Genomic DNA, 17,568 nt, shown 5'->3' on the forward strand with positions numbered 1-17,568 from the left:
TGAAGGTTGCAGATTAGTGAAGTGAGAATTAACAAGGCACTGTTAGAAAGTCATAATGAGATGAATCCTTTATGCTACCAAAGATTATTGGAGTTAGGATTTATGAAGCATTTTCCATACTAATCATGCTACTTAGGCTCTATCTCCGGAGACTTTTATTGCAGTGAATGTTTTATATTTACATTTCCATTAAGTTTGAGAGGATGCTCTCTGTGAGAGAAGTAGGTACATAAACACAAAAGTTGTCACCATTTCCAGCATTGCCTCTGTACTCTGTGATATGCTGATGAGAAAAATTAGCATTCAGTAAATCTTATTTTATCTACATAACGTAATATAAGTTAATGTGCATTTTCCTTGAGGTTGGATACTTGAGGGTAGCTTATTTGTTACTTGCCTAGACTTTTTCTTTCCTTTGTGTTCATTTCTGTATCACTTTCAAGGGTGGGGCATCTGTCTCACTGACGTGGCATGGTTGACAATCTGAGATTTTAGAGAAAGACCCGAGGGCTTGAAAATGCTCACCCACAAAGCCTTTTTCCTATGGCCTGAATACACTCTATACCTCTACCTGTCACAGCCAGATTCTGAGTTAGAAAAAAAAACAAACAAGTGATAAACTTTTGGTACCTAAGGACTCGCAGGGTCATAAATCAAACTATTATTCTTTATCCTGAGGGAAAAATCCTGTAAGTGAAACAGATATCAGCATGGGATTTAAAAGAACTTCCCAGAAATTGGGGAAAAAGCAAAATAATAAGTTTAATGAACAAAGCCCCAGGCAGGAGAGAAAGGCAGGCAGAGGTAGAGACATGGTTGCACAAACACAGATAAAAAGCAGAGGTGAAATCTTGACAGGTGGGTGTTTCTGACTTCAGCAGAGCCAGAGTTTCACCCAGCATGGATAGGATTTGAACTGTAGTTTTTAAAAATTCCCCCGTGTATTCTCTGTGTGTTTTTCAATGTTTTATTTAAACCAGAAGCAAATTACAGCTATTAACTAAGGGCAGGGAGGTGTTTTCCCCAGCGCCTGTGTGATTCCTCTGTGTGGCAGGAGCTGTGCTCTTCCTGCACAGCTGGCCTGAGCTGCTGCCGAAGCCCATTGGTCATGCTTTGGGTTTTGGGCATCAGAAGGGTTTCAAACATGAGGCTGCGTCATGATTACTGCGTGCCCTCAGCCAGGAAAAGGAACAAAGTGAGTATTTCAGACTGTTCCCAAAAGAACTCCCTCCCACTGTTCATATGTTGATATTTAACGTATATAATCTTTGCCTCTAAAGAGGGCATGAGTTGCCAGGACAGGCTCTGACAGATTGTGGACTAAGACCGCCTGTACAATTTTGAGCTAGGGCATTGTAATAGAGGCTTACAAGACCCTTTATTAAATTTTCTACAGGCCCTCTGCTGCGTTTAGTGAATGAGTGATTATTACTTCTTTTTGTTATCCCCATTTGATGTGGCCCTATGCCATATTCGGGGTGTGTTGTTCAGAGCATGCAATGAATAAAGAACTGTTAGTTTCCAAATGGGCATTCTTAAGCTGCGTTCTCCCTAGCATTGATGTACAAAGATTGAAGCCAAAATCGTCAACAGTAGCTATCTGTTTTGAGTGTCTGTCTTGAGACATCTAGGGACTGGTTTTTCAGAGCACTGTTTATAGCCTTCTCTGTGTGGAAAGCCCAACCAGGAGGCACTTGTTAGAATTCAGCACTGATGAGGATGTGGCTTCAGTTCTCGCATTAGATACTCAGAAAATGTATCATGTGAAAATAGTGATCACTTGTGAAAAGCTTACTCTAAGTGATAAGACAAGGGGTGTATAAAATGTTTGCAGCAGAAATACTAAAAGAATCCTGTTTTGTGAAGGAGCCTTCAGCTCTGTCCCTTTTCTGCTTGTAACCTGCTCCTCCTGCCACCATGTACGTCTCTTTCACAGTCCACACCACCAACACTGTGCGCGGTTTATGTCCCTTATCTCTAGGATGTGGTAAATCCAGAAAAGCTATGGGGAAGAAAAAAGATGATGAGTGGTGCTGGAACCCCTGGGCTGAGCAGTAGCATTGCTTTTTCTTGGTATCTGTTACATCACGGGTGAAATCTTGTAGCCTTTCTTTAGGCACCATTTCTACAAAGTATTTCTGCTAAGGAAACCATATTTGGGTTGCCTTAGCCATGTGTTTATGTATTGGTAAATGCCGAATTCAGATGCTTCTGCAAGCCACCTGCAGGAGGAAATGGCTTTGGGAGAGGCTGGAAGATGCGCTGACTTCCTCTTGTCTTTGCACCACCCTTTTTAGAATCCACTTCTTGTACTCCTCCAAGTCTTTCCAGACCTTCAAGTACTTTGGATACCATTGGAATTTGCTTGCATCCCCTTTAAGGTGTGAGGAGAGAGGTCCCACACTCAACTTGCTTTCAGCTGCTGGTGGTAGGTCTTTCTGATCCTGTTCTCCGTCTTTCATCCACATGCAACTGAAGAGGATGATGGGGCACATGGGGACAGAAGAGTGGCCAGCTGACTAATAACAACAGTGGGCTATGGAAGGAATGAGGCAGGACAGCACATCTGTGTAGAGGAAGGAATAAAATGCATGAGTATAAGGGCTAAGAGAAACGAGGGGAGTCCCTAGAGATTGTAGACCTGAGTGCTGGCATGTGTTTCATGCAGTGAGACTCCTAGGCATGTTGCTCACACTCAAGTCAGTCGATATGTCTCCATTGCCAGCAAAAGCCATCTCTGGGTCACCTTCAAGCCATGGGGCCCACAGACTATGGGTCTACATGTCCTTGTGTTATTTGAGTGGACCTGCAAGGCAGTCTTGTGGCTGTGTGGGAGATGGAGTGTGCCGTGCCCCCCACCAGCCCGTGGACCCCTGCTCTTCTTTCTCAGCCTTGCACAGCCACAGGCCATGGAAGTTCCGGTAGAAAAAAAATATCAGGATTTGGCACCATTAATTCTTTCTCCACACATAGGTCTCTGTATTGCTCTGCCTACCTAATTAAAATGATGCTGAGATATGGTGAGAGAGACAGATAAACCTCCAGTAATTTGTAATTTGCTAGGAATAACTCAACACTAAAGACTTATACATGTAATCACAGTTCATTGAAATATATGAAAATCCTTTCAGTTGAAGAAAAAAACTTATCCTATGACATGGTGCAACTCTCCAGGTGGGAGATTGGACGCAGTGAGGCAGAAAGAGACTGCACTGCCTGACAACACAGGAGCAATTGAGGACACAATTTTTTTCCTATTTTAAAATGGTACGTGCTCAGCTCCAGCTGGCACCCTGAGTGGATGAATGGATGGAAAAGCCATGCTTCCAGCTCCATCGCTCACTTCATTTCAGTAAAGGGGATTTAAAATGTAGACATTAGTCTGATGAAATGAATCGTAGAATCATAGACCTATAGTATTGTTTATGTTGGAAAAGACCCTTAAGATCGAGTCCAACCATTAACCTAACACTGTGAAGTCCACCACTAAACCATGTCCCTAAGCACCGTGTCTTTGTGTCTTTTAAATAACTTCAGGGATGGGGTGACTCAAGCACTTCCTTGGGCAGCCTGTTCCAGTGCTTGTTTCAGTAAAAAAATTCTTCCTGCTATCCAACCTAAACCTCCCCTGGTGCAATTTGAGGCCATTTCCTCTTGTCCTTGTTACTTGGGAGAAGAAACCGACACCCACTCACTACTACCTCCTCTCAGGTAGTCGTAGAGAGCGATAAGGTCTCCCCTCAACCTCCTCTTCTCAAGGCTGAACAACCCCAGTTCCTCCAGCCGCTCCTCATAAGACCTGTTCTTCAGACCCTTCACCAGCTTCGTTGCCCTTCTCTGGACACGCTCCAGCACCTCAGTGTCTTTCTTGGAATGAGGGGCCCAAAACTGCACACAGTATTTGAGGTGCGGCCTCACCAGTGCAGAGTACAGGGGCACGATCACCTCCCTGCTCCTTCTTGGCCACCTGGGCACACTGCTGACTCTTGTTCAGCCGGCTGTTAACCAGCACCCCCAGGTCCTTTTCCACCAGGCAGCTCTCCAGCCACTCATCCCCAAGCCTGTAGCGCTGCATGGGGTTGTTGTGACCCAAGTGCAGGACCCAGCACTTGGCCTTATTGAACCTCATACAATTGGGCTTGGCCTATCAATCCAGCCTGTCCAGATCCCTCTATAGAGCCTTCCTACCCTCAAGCAGATTAACATTCCCACCCAATTTAGTGTCATCTGCAAACTTACAGAGGGAGCACTCAATCCCCTCATCCAGACTGTTGATAAAGGTATTAAACAGATCTGGCCCAAATACTGAAGTGTGATGGAGTAGTTGAGTTGTTGTAGAGTTGTAGTCAGTAATTTGTGTCCAAAACCTGAGGCAAAAATGGCATAACTGTTGGAACAGTACTGTTTTGCCAACAGTGCAAAGTTCAGAATACCAAATTAACTTAGTCGAGTCACAGCTGTAATGGGCTTTCCGTTATTACTGTAAGGAAAGGAGGCAGAGCATGTCTCTGGAGAGCAGTGGCTTGTTTGTAACCTAGGACGGTGCTTTTTAAGCAAATGAGCGTGGTCAGACATAGAACATCATACAGAGTCATGAAAATGGGCTTTAATCCTTCAGGGGTGTCTTCTTTTTGCAGGTAGCTTTTGGACAGCAGAGTGCAAGTGAGCACAGGGATGTGTATCCTGGCTTCAGGGAGCTCCTTTCAGCAGCTCTAGCCCAAGCCATCTCCACCAAGAGGCTGGCCTGAAGAAGCACAAGAGAAAGGCATTTCTGGCAGGGTAGGAGGATGAGAAGCAACCAGGACAGCCTGAAATAACTCACTTTCGTTTCCTGACCATGCCGGGAAGAAAACTCACAGTTTAGGATTTAAGCTCTTCACAAATATGTGTAAATTTATTTCCACTGTCATCTTGCAGAGACAGGGTGCCGTTATCCCCATTTTACACAGCCAAAGCTGAGGCACAATAAGATTAGGGTTATATGGTCCATTTAATCTGCGTGCCCATTTTGCAATGCCTTTGGCTCAGTTACAGAGCTTAGTCAAATCTATATATAACATGTTATGTATGGTCTCACTGGCTACAAATACAGCCCTGTGTGCTTAGTTCTGCTGCAAATCGCAGCAAAAATGCCTAGGTTGACACCCAGATAGCAAGAGAAATGGTCTCTGTGATCATCTCTGCAAAGTTTAGCTTCAGTGGAGACTTTCTTCATATGCACAGGAGCTTGAGGTACAGACAAAGTTAGAATTCAGTTGTGCATATGCACAAGACCACTTTTTTTTCCCCCTGCAGTCTTTTCTGTCATTCATTAGACATCTAAATGTCATTTGTAACAAATTACAGAGCTTTCTTCATTACCAGCCTTGATTTATCTCTGGAATTGTTCTGTCATGTGCATTAAATGAGTCTGGTCTCTTTAGAAATTATGTAGTTAACTGAAGATTATATATGCAAAATAGAGCAAGTTAAGGCTGCATATGTGGTACTTTTATTTTAGTGCTGTCCAATTCTTAGAGAAGAAGCAAGGATGAAGTACTTTCCTAAGGCCTCTAAGAAGAGTTGGTGTGTAAGCAATGTTAAATCCAGCATCACATTTCTTGATTTTTCATGTTTCTTTACATGATCTTGCTTTTCTGAATCCATTTTTTCTTAACTCCCCTGAAGTCGTGCCCTTACTGCCTTTACTCCATTTGTCGTCTGTGGGTGTTCTGTTCCCATACCCACTCAAGTGTAAGGAGGCTTTCAATGACTTTGCTGAATCTTGAAAGAGAGGAAAGTGAATTTGATCACTGCTTTCAGTTCATCATATCTTGCTCTGCAGTACTGTGCAGTCAGGCCAAGTACAGACATCTGCAGAACAGGTGATGAGACAGGATACGGGTTAATGCGGGAATTTACTTGTGCTGGGGGCTGGACAGGTGGGAGTGGGTCAGTCTGTGTCCGCTGTGCTGTGCAAGGCACAACACAACATGGCTAACGGACACTGAAAGAAAATGTCACAGAGACCATCTCTGGACATGACTTTGTCTTGTGCTGGCTTTAAATATGAAAGAATAATTTGCAACACAGACAACTGCATGTTTAGCAAAACCTAGTAAATATATTAACCCATATCATCAGAAGAAGTTTGATGAAGTCAGCAATGCCAGCCCTGAGTGTGTTCTTCTCTACAGAGCAGATAGGTGTCACATACTGTGTACATATGTCATTGTCCTTCATCATCAGAAGATGCAGAATATGAACAATGGCCTATACAAATCCCAAGTGAGCAGACACAGCTCACTCTTAGTTGTAACGGGCTGGTGGCATTGGTCACAAGTCTGGGCCAATGTATTGGATGACCAAGCTAAGTGTTAGAAAATGCTTTATTTTCTAAAAACATGACGGGCGTTGCAAATTAAAGGAATAATCATGGCTTTTAAACACCAGAGGATATAGCTGAGCCGGTTGATTAGGTAGTGCAAAGACCAGTTAAAGTCCTATGTGGATAAGAAATATGTAATGACCAGCAAGAGAGGTATTTAAAGATTAATTCATTTGTGCACATGGCCACATTTTGTTTTCACCTCTTACCTTCTATTAATATCCACATCCATTTATGTCTTTAAAGCAATCGTTCCTTTTCTTGCTGTCTTATCTATCAGATGTTTACACCCGAAATCTGAATGCCTGGTTTGGATTGTTATAGGATAGCTACTGCAAGTTTTTTCAGAGTTCTTTTATACCTAATTTTTTTCAGTTCACATTTTCTGTCCAGAGAGCTGTTGACAGCTCTCTCTCCTAGGAATTTCCATCATTTTTCAGAAAGAAGGTATTTCATGTTATTGTGCTTAATAAATAAAATACAATCATTTGTAAGCCTTATGATAAATCATACTTAAAGGAACAAGATCACATGTTTTGAGCTTTGAGTTTGGTCTTGGCAGGTTTGCAATATGTGAAGATAGTCCTTTAGTGGTCAGGAAGTCACTTTTCTACACCAGGCTTTTAGTGGAAAATTATTCAGCAAGCCAAACAGAAATTTCAGTATCACGTCTCACAGATTTTAATCATTCAAGGTATTTGGCACAAATCAGTCACTAGTGTGCTATAGACAAAACTACTAAGACCTCAGAGATGAGTGGTATATTAGAACCTTGCTGCATGCTGGCCTGATGTGCTTCATTATCTTTTTATCTATCTATTTATCTGCTATTGTAGTTAGTTATATCCGTGTTTTTCATCAGTGTAATAAATACCGTAATATGTCACCTTATTTTATATTGAGAAACCAAAAAGGCCATTTTGCCGTACAGCAAAATTGTGTAACACCTTTTGTTTAGGTGTTTTGTTTAATAATTGCACTGATAGTCTGTAATTATAGAAGCTTGGTTCCCCCCCTCAAGCACGGCTTCTACATCATACATTTAAGCTGTGTAATTAGTGGTTTAGATAATAAATTGGTTTTCTATTGGTCTGTTTTGTTTATTACTGCTAATGAAATTACTGGAACATTTGGCTTAGCAAGTGTAGGAACTCTGTTATTTTACCTCCTGTTTTAAAAGCTATTCCCTGTTTGTGTTGCGTACCGGATGTCACACTAATCGTTATCTGCAGACAGGAATGCCAGCTCGGCTCTAACTGTAAAACTTTTATAAAAGCATTATGCATTAAATGGTGCAAACTACTGTTATGGTCCAGTATATTAATACTTTGAAATATTCTCTTGTTGTCTTATGAACTCGTTGTAACTACGATTGTGAAACTGAAAGCTGTGAAATTTTCAGAATTAATCAGATCTGGTGATCAAATGCTACCTTCACTCCTCCCTACCCCAGCTCATTGAAATTGATTTTCATCATGGAGGTGTGGCTTTTTCATTTTCATTTGCTCTCCAAGATACCTGTATACAAATCTGTATACCAAGAAAAAAAAAGTAATTCTTGTAAATCTTCGAACATAGAGCAGATTTTTTTCTTGTAAAAATAAGCAAAATTTGGCCCACAGTCTCTATTTTCTGTAGGAACACCTTCAGCACATTGAGTTTTATACATGTATTTTCATCCTTTTAAAAGCCAAACTTTTTCAAACTCAGCCTCTGTTGACACTTTTAACTGATCTTTTCAATCAGTAAGAGACTTGAGGCTCTTCTCCCTTCAGCTGAGGAAGAGAAAGAAGAATGGACCATGGGTAGTTTTGTGGAGTATGCCTGTCATTTCACAATTAATAATGTTGGAAGGTTTTTACTGCAGGGGGACTTTGGATGAAAGGCAAAATGAGAGGAAATCAGCTCTCTCTCAGGATGTTCTGGGGAATACCTGCTGAACCATATTAATAAGAAGAGTTTCCATAGAACATGGTACAGTCAGGTACAGTGATTTGGCTTTAGAAACCTGATTCTAACGATTTTCTCATTTTCAATTTCTTCTAAATCAATATGGAGCAATTAAAGCAATAAATTTCAGTGCTTTGAAGAGCAATACATTTCGTGCTATGATTCTGCGTACGCAAGGCAAGTGTACCTGAGGAGAAAAACCAAAACTGCTAACATTAATCTTCTGTCATTGAAGCATATCTGTATTCCACTTGCTCAGAAAAGACTTCAGGAGCAAGATGGCTTGGCAGGTAGATTCCTGTGTAGGTGTTTTTAAGAAACCAGAGTAATATACTTCACTGGTAGCGTAGCTAATTATCTAGGAATTAAATGGAAGTAGAAGCCAGTTTCTCCAAGCGATAAGTGTATGGGGGATGTGGGAAAGATAGCTACATACGTGCTTTTGTAGAATTCAAAACCAGGCTGGGACACATAGTCCTAGAAGGTTCATACCATGCTTTTTTCATATTGACACTCGGTAAGGTCCCAAGTCAAACTATTAAAGTAAAAAGGTTTCTTATTGTTGGGAGTTTGATAAGGACGAACACAAAAATAGCAGCATGTGTGGATTATGCCTTTTCAGTTGTTTGTTTTTATTTAACTGGTAAAACTGCTGGTTTTATGCAGGATATGTTATAGTAAAAATGATGATCTTAAAGCTAGGCCATCTATTTTTGATAAAAATAAGAAACATGCAAAATGTTGTTCAAAGTGAACTCTTACCAGAGCACAGAGAGATCTGTAACTGAATTAATTTTCATTTTATCCGGGCTTGTCTCTTGCTGATTTTAGCTGAGATTCATAGCGAAAGTAGAAGCCTCAAAATGCTATAACAATATAATATAGATTTAATTTAATAGTAATTTATAGCAGTTAGAGACTATTAAAAGTGGAGGAACCAGAAGACCTGTTCTCATGAGATATCCAATGCAGATGTTTTATTTCAGTCTGTTGCTAATGGCAGGGTTCACAAGCATTTGCATCCTTATCCAGACCAGACCAGTAATATTTGCTGATCACTACCACAGGGTGATGTCACTGATCACCAGTTCTAGTTACAGTATAATGACATTTATTGGCAAAAATAAGTATGAAAAAAACTAATCTTCTGTTATGCTACATTTGCAGTTTTTACTGCAAAAATTCAATAAGGCAAAAGCAGCGTATGAGTAACAACAGGATCACACTCAATTTCTGAAGCGGGTCCAGAGCAGTGCTGGCGTTGCAGGGGTCTATCATGGAATTGCATGTTGCTGGATAGGCTCAACCACTTCCAGCCATCGTCAACCCAAACTGCAATGCAAGAGACACAGGCGCCAGCTCTACTCATAGCTACATGGCAGAGCTGTGGTTTGTTTTTTTGTTTTTTTTTTTCTGGAAGGAGAGATTTTTTAAAGATGGATATGAAATTATTTCATTTGTATCAAAAGCAAAATGATGTCACAGCCGACTGTCTGTTGGAAACTGAAGGCAGAGTACTGCTGGGTTCAGATGAGTTAGATTTAACAGGATACTTTAAGCTGATCCTGACCCCTTACTCCTTCTCCTTTCTTCCTTTATTCATTTTTCTCCTAACAGAGAGAAACAAGTCATTTGTTATCATTACATTAAGCACTCAGAAATGACTCATCGTATTATGGGCACCAGCAGAATTAACTATCATGAACAGAGGAATTTTTTTAACCCAAAATATATTATATCTGAGTTATAAACCTTTGAAATGAACCTGTTGTCTTAAAAAGCTTGTAGTCTAATAGTAGCACCAGTATCTGTCTCTATAACAAGAACCAGAGCTAGAAATAAAAATACTTGTTTTAAATGATGTCAAACTTCTGTAGTACCAATTTGAAAAACAAGCAAGACATTATTAGACATTGTCTTAAAGTTTGTCAGTTGAAAAACTGAAACACCGTGAGTGCAAAGGTTCCTAATCCGGAAAAAAGGAGCATGTAAAATGAAAACCAAATGTATCATGTGCAGCGACCATATCTGAAAGAGTTTGAATGCCTGTGTTTGTACATATATACATGTATGAGTGTATACTGTCTTTGCATAAATACTCACACATACAGACAATAATAAAGTATTTCAAATTTCCTTCCATTTTCATATGTAAAACTAATTGCAAAATATTTCTTTTTGTTCTTCTCACAGCTGAATTTTTATTCCTCTTGTGGGGTGTTTATCTCTGCTATGCAGTGCGGACAGTCCCATCAGCATTTCATGAGCCACGTTATATGGCTGTTGCAGTTCACAATGAGCTCATTATCTCTGCTATATTCCATACAATTAGGCAAGTGATCTGTAGATCTAGTAATTAACTATTTATCTTTCAGGTTTCATATGGTGCAACTTAAAATGTGTGAATGGTATAGGATGCACAATAGAAGGTCTCATAAATATTTGATCTGCAAATTAAGTCATTACTAAACTTAAAACTGTTCCCATAAGATTCAAGAATATGTACAATCAACTTGTTAATTGTATAATTAGGGTTTTTTTTCAGTAGAGCTAGCTGATAAGTTCTTGGATCAAAGTCCAGTATATATGATGAATTAGAAAGTAGATACTGATAAATGATAATGATAAAGTAGAAACTACTCTCTGTCTTCAGTCATCTGCATACCGCTCACTGGTTTGTATCCCTAGAAAAACAGCAGGTAAGAATGTTGGTTTATATGAACTTTTCCCGGTGTGTAAGTTTGGCAAGGTGCAGCTGTATGTTAAGATAATTGCACTGGTTTGTGCATGAAGCATAGTGTTTTATATGCTGACATAAAAAATTATTATGCTTATGATGCTGTAACAGTAATATAAATCACGTGTTTCTTATAAAGGTAATAATGAGCTCTACATTTCATACTTGTTAATTATTAGAATAGTAATAAATAAATAAGGGTCTTTTCCAGACTACATGAAAATTACTATATATGCCTTTCCTACAGAGTAATCTGTAAAAATGAATTGGTCTTAGGAAATTCAAAATAGCAAGATAGTATGAATTTCATCTCATGCTATAAGAGATTCTTACGACTTTCTTATGACATTCTCACGCCTGCTTTTGCCACCTGACAGACCGTATGTACTAGGACTTATTTTATTTTATTTTTTTCTTTGCTCCATTGACAGTCTTCAAATACTTTTCTCTGTTTCTTGATCTGTCTTGGAACTCGGGTTTCTCTCTGCCTTCTTGATATTTGCTTCCATGAGGCATAATTTTTTCTGAGTAAACATCAGCACAGCAAATCTTTCATTGCTATTCCTTCCAGGTGCTCTTTTCCCTTATCATTGTTATAAAGTTTGCTGCACTTTTCAGGCTTTCAACTTTTTCTTTCCTTCACCTTCTTCTAACCCCATCTCTCAACATCCGCATACTCTCAAAATCGTCTTATTTACTTCCTAACAGAAACATCTGCAAAAATAATGTTTAAAGTCTGTATTTGATGGAAGCATTTTTCTTTTCATTCCTGATATAAAATAAATTTACAATAATTTGGAATTGATTATAACCAATATGACAGCTTCTCAGTCAAAATTTTTCCCCCTTAATTAATGTTCCTAAACCAAATTTTGGGCCATGTTAGAAGATACAGTTCAGTGCATTAGGAGAGCTGTTATGGGGGCTGCAAGTTTCTTTTAATGATAGGACAGGATGAAAGTAATCTTGTATTAAAGAGAGGGGAAAAGGGGGAAATGTGGCATTTTAATACATGCATTATGAAGGGGACAGAAAAGGATTAGATCTTTCAGTTTATCCTATTGAGGATCCTGTTCCTTCAGCCTGAAGTCTGCTTCATTTTTTATAAAACATGTACATTTTGCATTGGTTCTTTGCCCTCTGTCTGATACTTGCTGGTTTGTTGAAGAACTATCATGTACTGTTTATGAATAGGAATTAATAAAATGCACTGAAAGTACGTGATCCTTCCTGAGATTATGTCCATGTCTGTATACACAAGTCTTAATCCAATCTCTTTGAAGTTCAAATTTCCTTAGGTATTTTTTTTGCTTCTGTCTTCCCGTCAAGTTCTGGATGTAACTGAAAGAGCGGAAATGTGAGACTCAGATTTATATGACATATCTGAGTTGTCATAAAGTTGAAAGCACTGGAGCCTTGAAGAACACCTATTATTACAAGGCAGCCATCCAGTCTGAAAACTCCCGAAGCTCATATAAGATTGATGTGAACACTAAATAAAGCCTTGAACTGTTTGCATATTTTTTTCTTTAAAAGTATTATTCCCATTCCAGAAACAAAGAATTCTTGATTTTCTTCAGATCAGCATAGCATTAAATTCCTGCATTGCTCTTTCTCTTGTATTGCTGAGACAAACAAAATTTATGTGGAGAAAATCTCATTCAAATAGAAACCTCGTCTCTGCTGGGTCTGAATGGCTATTTGGCTTTCAGGGGTATGGTGTGGATACCTTAATTAGCCAAGATTTCACACATAAAACAGGCTTTTTGCCTTCACAGAATTTGGGGATTGAAGCTGTTAAGGGTTAGCGAAATCCAGTGGGCATCAGGATCTGGGAGCTTTCTTCTGTCTCTGTTTAATGGAGGTGCCTGCTGCTGTTTCCTCTTGCAGGCCTAGCAATGCTGAGCACATCCACTACGGTGAGGTCACATGCAGCACATGGCTGGCCACATGGACTAGCACAGGTCCAACAGGTACAGCCCAGTCCTATTCCTCCTCTGCAGCTGATCATGTTCACTAGTGAAACATACACCCTGTATAAGTTTGCAAGCACACCACATTCACAGGTCCTTCAAATAGGAGCACAGTCCTTAAGCCAATCTAATGTCTGGGTTTGGGGCCCCGTACCCAGTCACAGGCTGAGAACTTGGGTCTTTCCAAATGTGGGTCTCCCATGTGCTGGCTAGTCCAGCTTGAAGTTTGCTCATGAATTGCGCATACACAGATGCACAACATAGAGACTGAGATCACACAGACATTAGGAGAAGGATTTCTTGAGAAGATAGGGTGTATTGCAGTGATCAAGTACAGGGCTCAGTCAGTGACAACTTGCTTACGTGTCACTAGCCCCTTTTATCTCCTCTTCTTTCCATGCTTGTTCTTCCCCCATCTACCTTAGCCCCTCTGTCTCTGTCCTTGTCTTCTCCCCAATAAACAACCCACCCCTCATTACTTTTTTTCCTGTTGCTTCCAGTTTTGCTACATCTGTACTCAAATTTAGTATTTCTGATGTCATTAGCTAGGTAATCACAGCCTTATATGCTGTTACTGATATGGTTACATCAGTACCTCTGACTTGGCAAGTTCTACTCTCCCAAAGGCCCTCAGTGTTCCTTTCCATTAGCTGTGAAGTTTGGCCATCTTTCACATGACTCCCTGTTAACCACCTGTGAAATCTTGGCATCCCTCACAGCACTGTCTGTAACTTTTGTTCACTTTTTGCTCTGATATTTGTTATATCCAGCAGTTTCTCCTGTCATCTTCAATAGTTCTCGTGTCGTGTTCAGTTAGCTAAACCTCAGGCCTCAGCCTCCTCATATCCCTGCACACCTCAACACCAATATCTCTGTAAGAAATAATTCGAATATTTTATTGTGTTCGGTAAACATTTCACTTACAAAGTATTAAACAAGAAATGATGACTGTATTATTACGGCATCTAAGCCAGCATTTCATGCCAGCCTATTTCTGTTAACAAAAGCTTCTGCAAAATGTGCATCTGTGGACTTGGATAAGTTGCAAATGTCATTTCTATCTGAATGATTTTTGTAAACCTGCAAATTACAAGCCAATGGTACATCCATTCATCCATTGCACTGCTTACCATTTTGGTCTTTGGGAGCACACTAGAGCAGACCAGCCAAGCATGCTCCAGCTAGCTTTTAACTGCAGCACTTGTTCTACCACTCTTTTAGAAAGCTCAGCAAGGAATCACTTCATTTGGGAGGTTCAGCCATTCATTTCCTAGCATTCGCAGGGCTCTTGGGCCCTGCAATATTGAGCTGGGCGGTCCTGCAATCAAGACCATTTCTCTGCTCCCCACTGAAATGCATTTTGGTTCAGTTCTCCCTTTGATGGCTTATCAGCCTCACTCTGTGGCTGCAATGTATGGACATCCTGTATTTTTGAAGTGCACTGCAGTTTATCATAGTACGTGTGCTTACTTCACCTAAAATCATCCCTTCAGATCCTTAATGTATGTAAACAGCCGTAAGTCAGTTCAGGCCAAAGGAGCTGTGACAATATAAACCACTGAAACACCCAGCTAAATAGAGTGAGAATGATGGAATAAGCAATATCGTTTAAGATCTGTTGTTTCTTTTTTTAATTTTATTTTGGCTTGTTTTGTTGGTTGTTTTTCTCTGACTTGTTTTGAAACTGTGGTGTATGAGTAAAGCATGTGGATGTAATGTTTAGTCTTTATGAAAGCAGTACAGAAAAAAAAAACAGTTATGTTTGGCTTTTCAATAAAAAGAATCCTAAGGAATATTAAAAATGTTGAATCTAATATAGTGGAGAAAAGCTAGTGAATTGCAACCCTGCATTCTGTTTTCAGGTTCATTCTTGCTTCAAGACTTCAGTCTGACTGGATGCTGATGCTATTCTTTGCACACACACACTTGACTGTGACAGTCACTGTTGGTCTACTTCTTATCCCTAAGGTATTTGAGTCTCCTGTCTCTTTTCTTTTGCTGAGGCCGAGGAAGATACATGTTGTCATGCAGAAGCAACGCTGTATAAAATTAGCAAGCAACTGATAGAAAAGGAAGATGTAAAATTTGGCTGTGTTACCTAAAAAGTTGTATATTCTTTTAACAACTTTTGTAGATTTTCAAAGATTCTTTCTTTCAGCTTTCAAAATTCTAGGGCTTTAAATTTTGCTGTGATTAATACAAGAAGGAAAGAATCCTGCCTAATGATGCTTATTTCAGTTATTTGAGTGACCATGCTGCTGCCAGAGTTAGCTGAGATCAAAGAGTTTAGGTGAGGGGATAGACTCACAAATAAAACTGGAATGAGGAACTTGGACTAGTCATGAGAGAGAGAGTTTGGGATTTAAACCGGACAGTTGTTACAGGCTGAAAAAGGAGAGCCCTTTGTGAATCTGAGCCTGGAGTGGACAGATGCTGTATACTGAGGCAGATGTGGCCCATGATACAGAGCCAGGAATGGTGCAGGGTAAGAAGGGGAGTTGTGTGAGGCACAAGAAGATGGAGGATGGCAGGAGGCAGAGAAGAGAAGAGGCAGAGCTGTGAGCACTGTGGCACGCCTCCCGTCAGGCTCAGGGAGAGAAGCAACAATATGTCAGTCTCGCCAGGGTCAGGAGAACTGCAGGCAGCTCTACCTGTCTCCGGCACCAGCCCACAGGATCTGAATGGAGCTTTCTTCTTAGAGAGTACCCTAGAAAAACAAGTGATTTTATAATGGCTTTTGAAATGACCAGTAATATTAATAAGAAGTCAGGAGTCAAACAGTAAAGGTGGAAGCTAATACGAAGGAAGGACACTGAGCAGTTCAAGTTAATACAACTTTCATGTTAATGAAGCTGCTATTTCTGTCTTTTGCCTGTGTGTCAGAACAGGGTATGCTGATAACTGTCACATATGTTAAACAGTCATAACAAGGGGACACACTGATGCAGCCTGAATACTAAATAACCTTGGTTTATTTTAAATTACTTTTCTGGTCTTTAGCAATGATCTTACTATTTTCTATTTTATATTCATATACTTTATCACATACCTTCAAAGATGTCTTTCTAGACTAACCTAGGAAATTTGTTGACCTTTCTGAAGCTGATCAGCATTTCCATTTTTAGCTTATTATCTGTGTAACACTGTACAGACTTTTCTTCCAGCGCAACAAAGAATTCAGGGAATTAAGAGAAGATTCAGAAGGTTTAGTTCCACTCATAAAGTTCTGAGGCCAGATGACTGTGTGGACAATAGTAACTACAGATGAGTGAATCAATATGAGTAAATAAATAGCTGACAACCTCTCTCCAACTCTTGATCTGAGCATTTGCTAAAACTTAGAAGAGAGAGATTAACTTGTCTCTTTTTTATTTGTTTCCTTTTTTTGTTCTTTTTTTTTTTTTTTTTTTTTTTTTTTGCTACCTCACCTCTTCCTTTACAGGGTTAGGGTCTAAAATGTGAGAATTGCTTTCTGCAGGATTGTTCAACAGTATGGAATATAAAAGGTAGTCTTATGGTTTTAGCAGCCTAATAGGAAAGACTAGCTGAAAGTCCATTTCCATACTAGTTTAATTTAAATGCAATTTAGAGAGGTTCAAATAAGCATCAAAATAAGTGGAGACTTTTTTCCTTATGCAGATCTTTAAGATTTATCAAGTTAAGCCATCAGTAATAGGAGTTCCTTCATACAATACTGATAGTCTATAGGGCATTACTTATGCCAATGATGTCTATAGCTAGTATTTTGAGTTCACAAAATCACATTAAGTCCATAGAAGGATCGTTGTGCCATAAAAACTGTTAATGTAAACTCTTACACTGATGTATGTAAACTTTTACAGTGATGTGGAAGTAAACTTTTGTGCTGATGGCAACATCTTTTTTATGAATACTTATTGCAGTTTTCACATTCAAGCAATAACCCAAGAGATGATATAGCTACAGAAGCTTATGAAGATGAGCTTGATATGGGTCGATCTGGATCCTATCTGAACAGCAGTATCAATTCAGCATGGAGTGAACATAGTTTGGATCCTGAAGATATTCGGGTATATATAACTCATTTAAATATAGCATTTATTTTCAAGAACAACACTTTTTCCTACTAGTAAGCTCTGAATTGCATCCATTTGACTTTTTTTTTTTTGCAGATATCAACTGAAACAGGCCAGCTTAGGTCTCTCAATGCCTGTGGTATTCAGGTCATGTGAAATCTTATGCAAAATAATTCACTAGTGTGAAGAGAAGCTGCATTACTAGTTGTAGTAAAAATCATACTGAAAGCTAAAGAGGAGGGATCATCTACAGCAAGAGCTGTTTATCAGTTTACATAGGCTCTTTGAATTATGTTGAAGTGCAAACAGGATTTGGTGTCAGTGTGATTAGTCATTTGTATGCATATAACTAAACATAACTACATAATGTAAAATTTTAAAAACACATGATTAACAGGAAAAAATACTTTATTCCTATCTTACATGATAAAAGGGCTTGTGTTCCTAGAATAAAGAATAGCTGTATTGTTCAGTAGGAAAGTGTAC

At 39.5% G+C, this 17,568-nt stretch overlaps 1 protein-coding gene across 1 annotated transcript in view; it reads left to right on the plus strand.

Moving 5' to 3' along the window:
- Positions 1-17,568, plus strand: part of GPR158 (G protein-coupled receptor 158) — a 195,858-nt gene that overhangs the window by 176,546 nt on the left and 1,744 nt on the right. Inside the window, exons 8-10 of the mRNA XM_086467139.1 lie at positions 10,511-10,649; positions 14,890-14,995; positions 16,930-17,076. Of these exons, the coding sequence (XP_086323265.1) occupies positions 10,511-10,649; positions 14,890-14,995; positions 16,930-17,076 (392 nt within the window). The remainder of the gene's footprint in view (positions 1-10,510; positions 10,650-14,889; positions 14,996-16,929; positions 17,077-17,568) is intronic.

This window comes from Leptosomus discolor, chromosome 6 (genome assembly GCF_034619465.1).
Source record: "Leptosomus discolor isolate bLepDis1 chromosome 6, bLepDis1.hap2, whole genome shotgun sequence".
Lineage (NCBI taxonomy): Eukaryota > Metazoa > Chordata > Aves > Leptosomiformes > Leptosomidae > Leptosomus > Leptosomus discolor.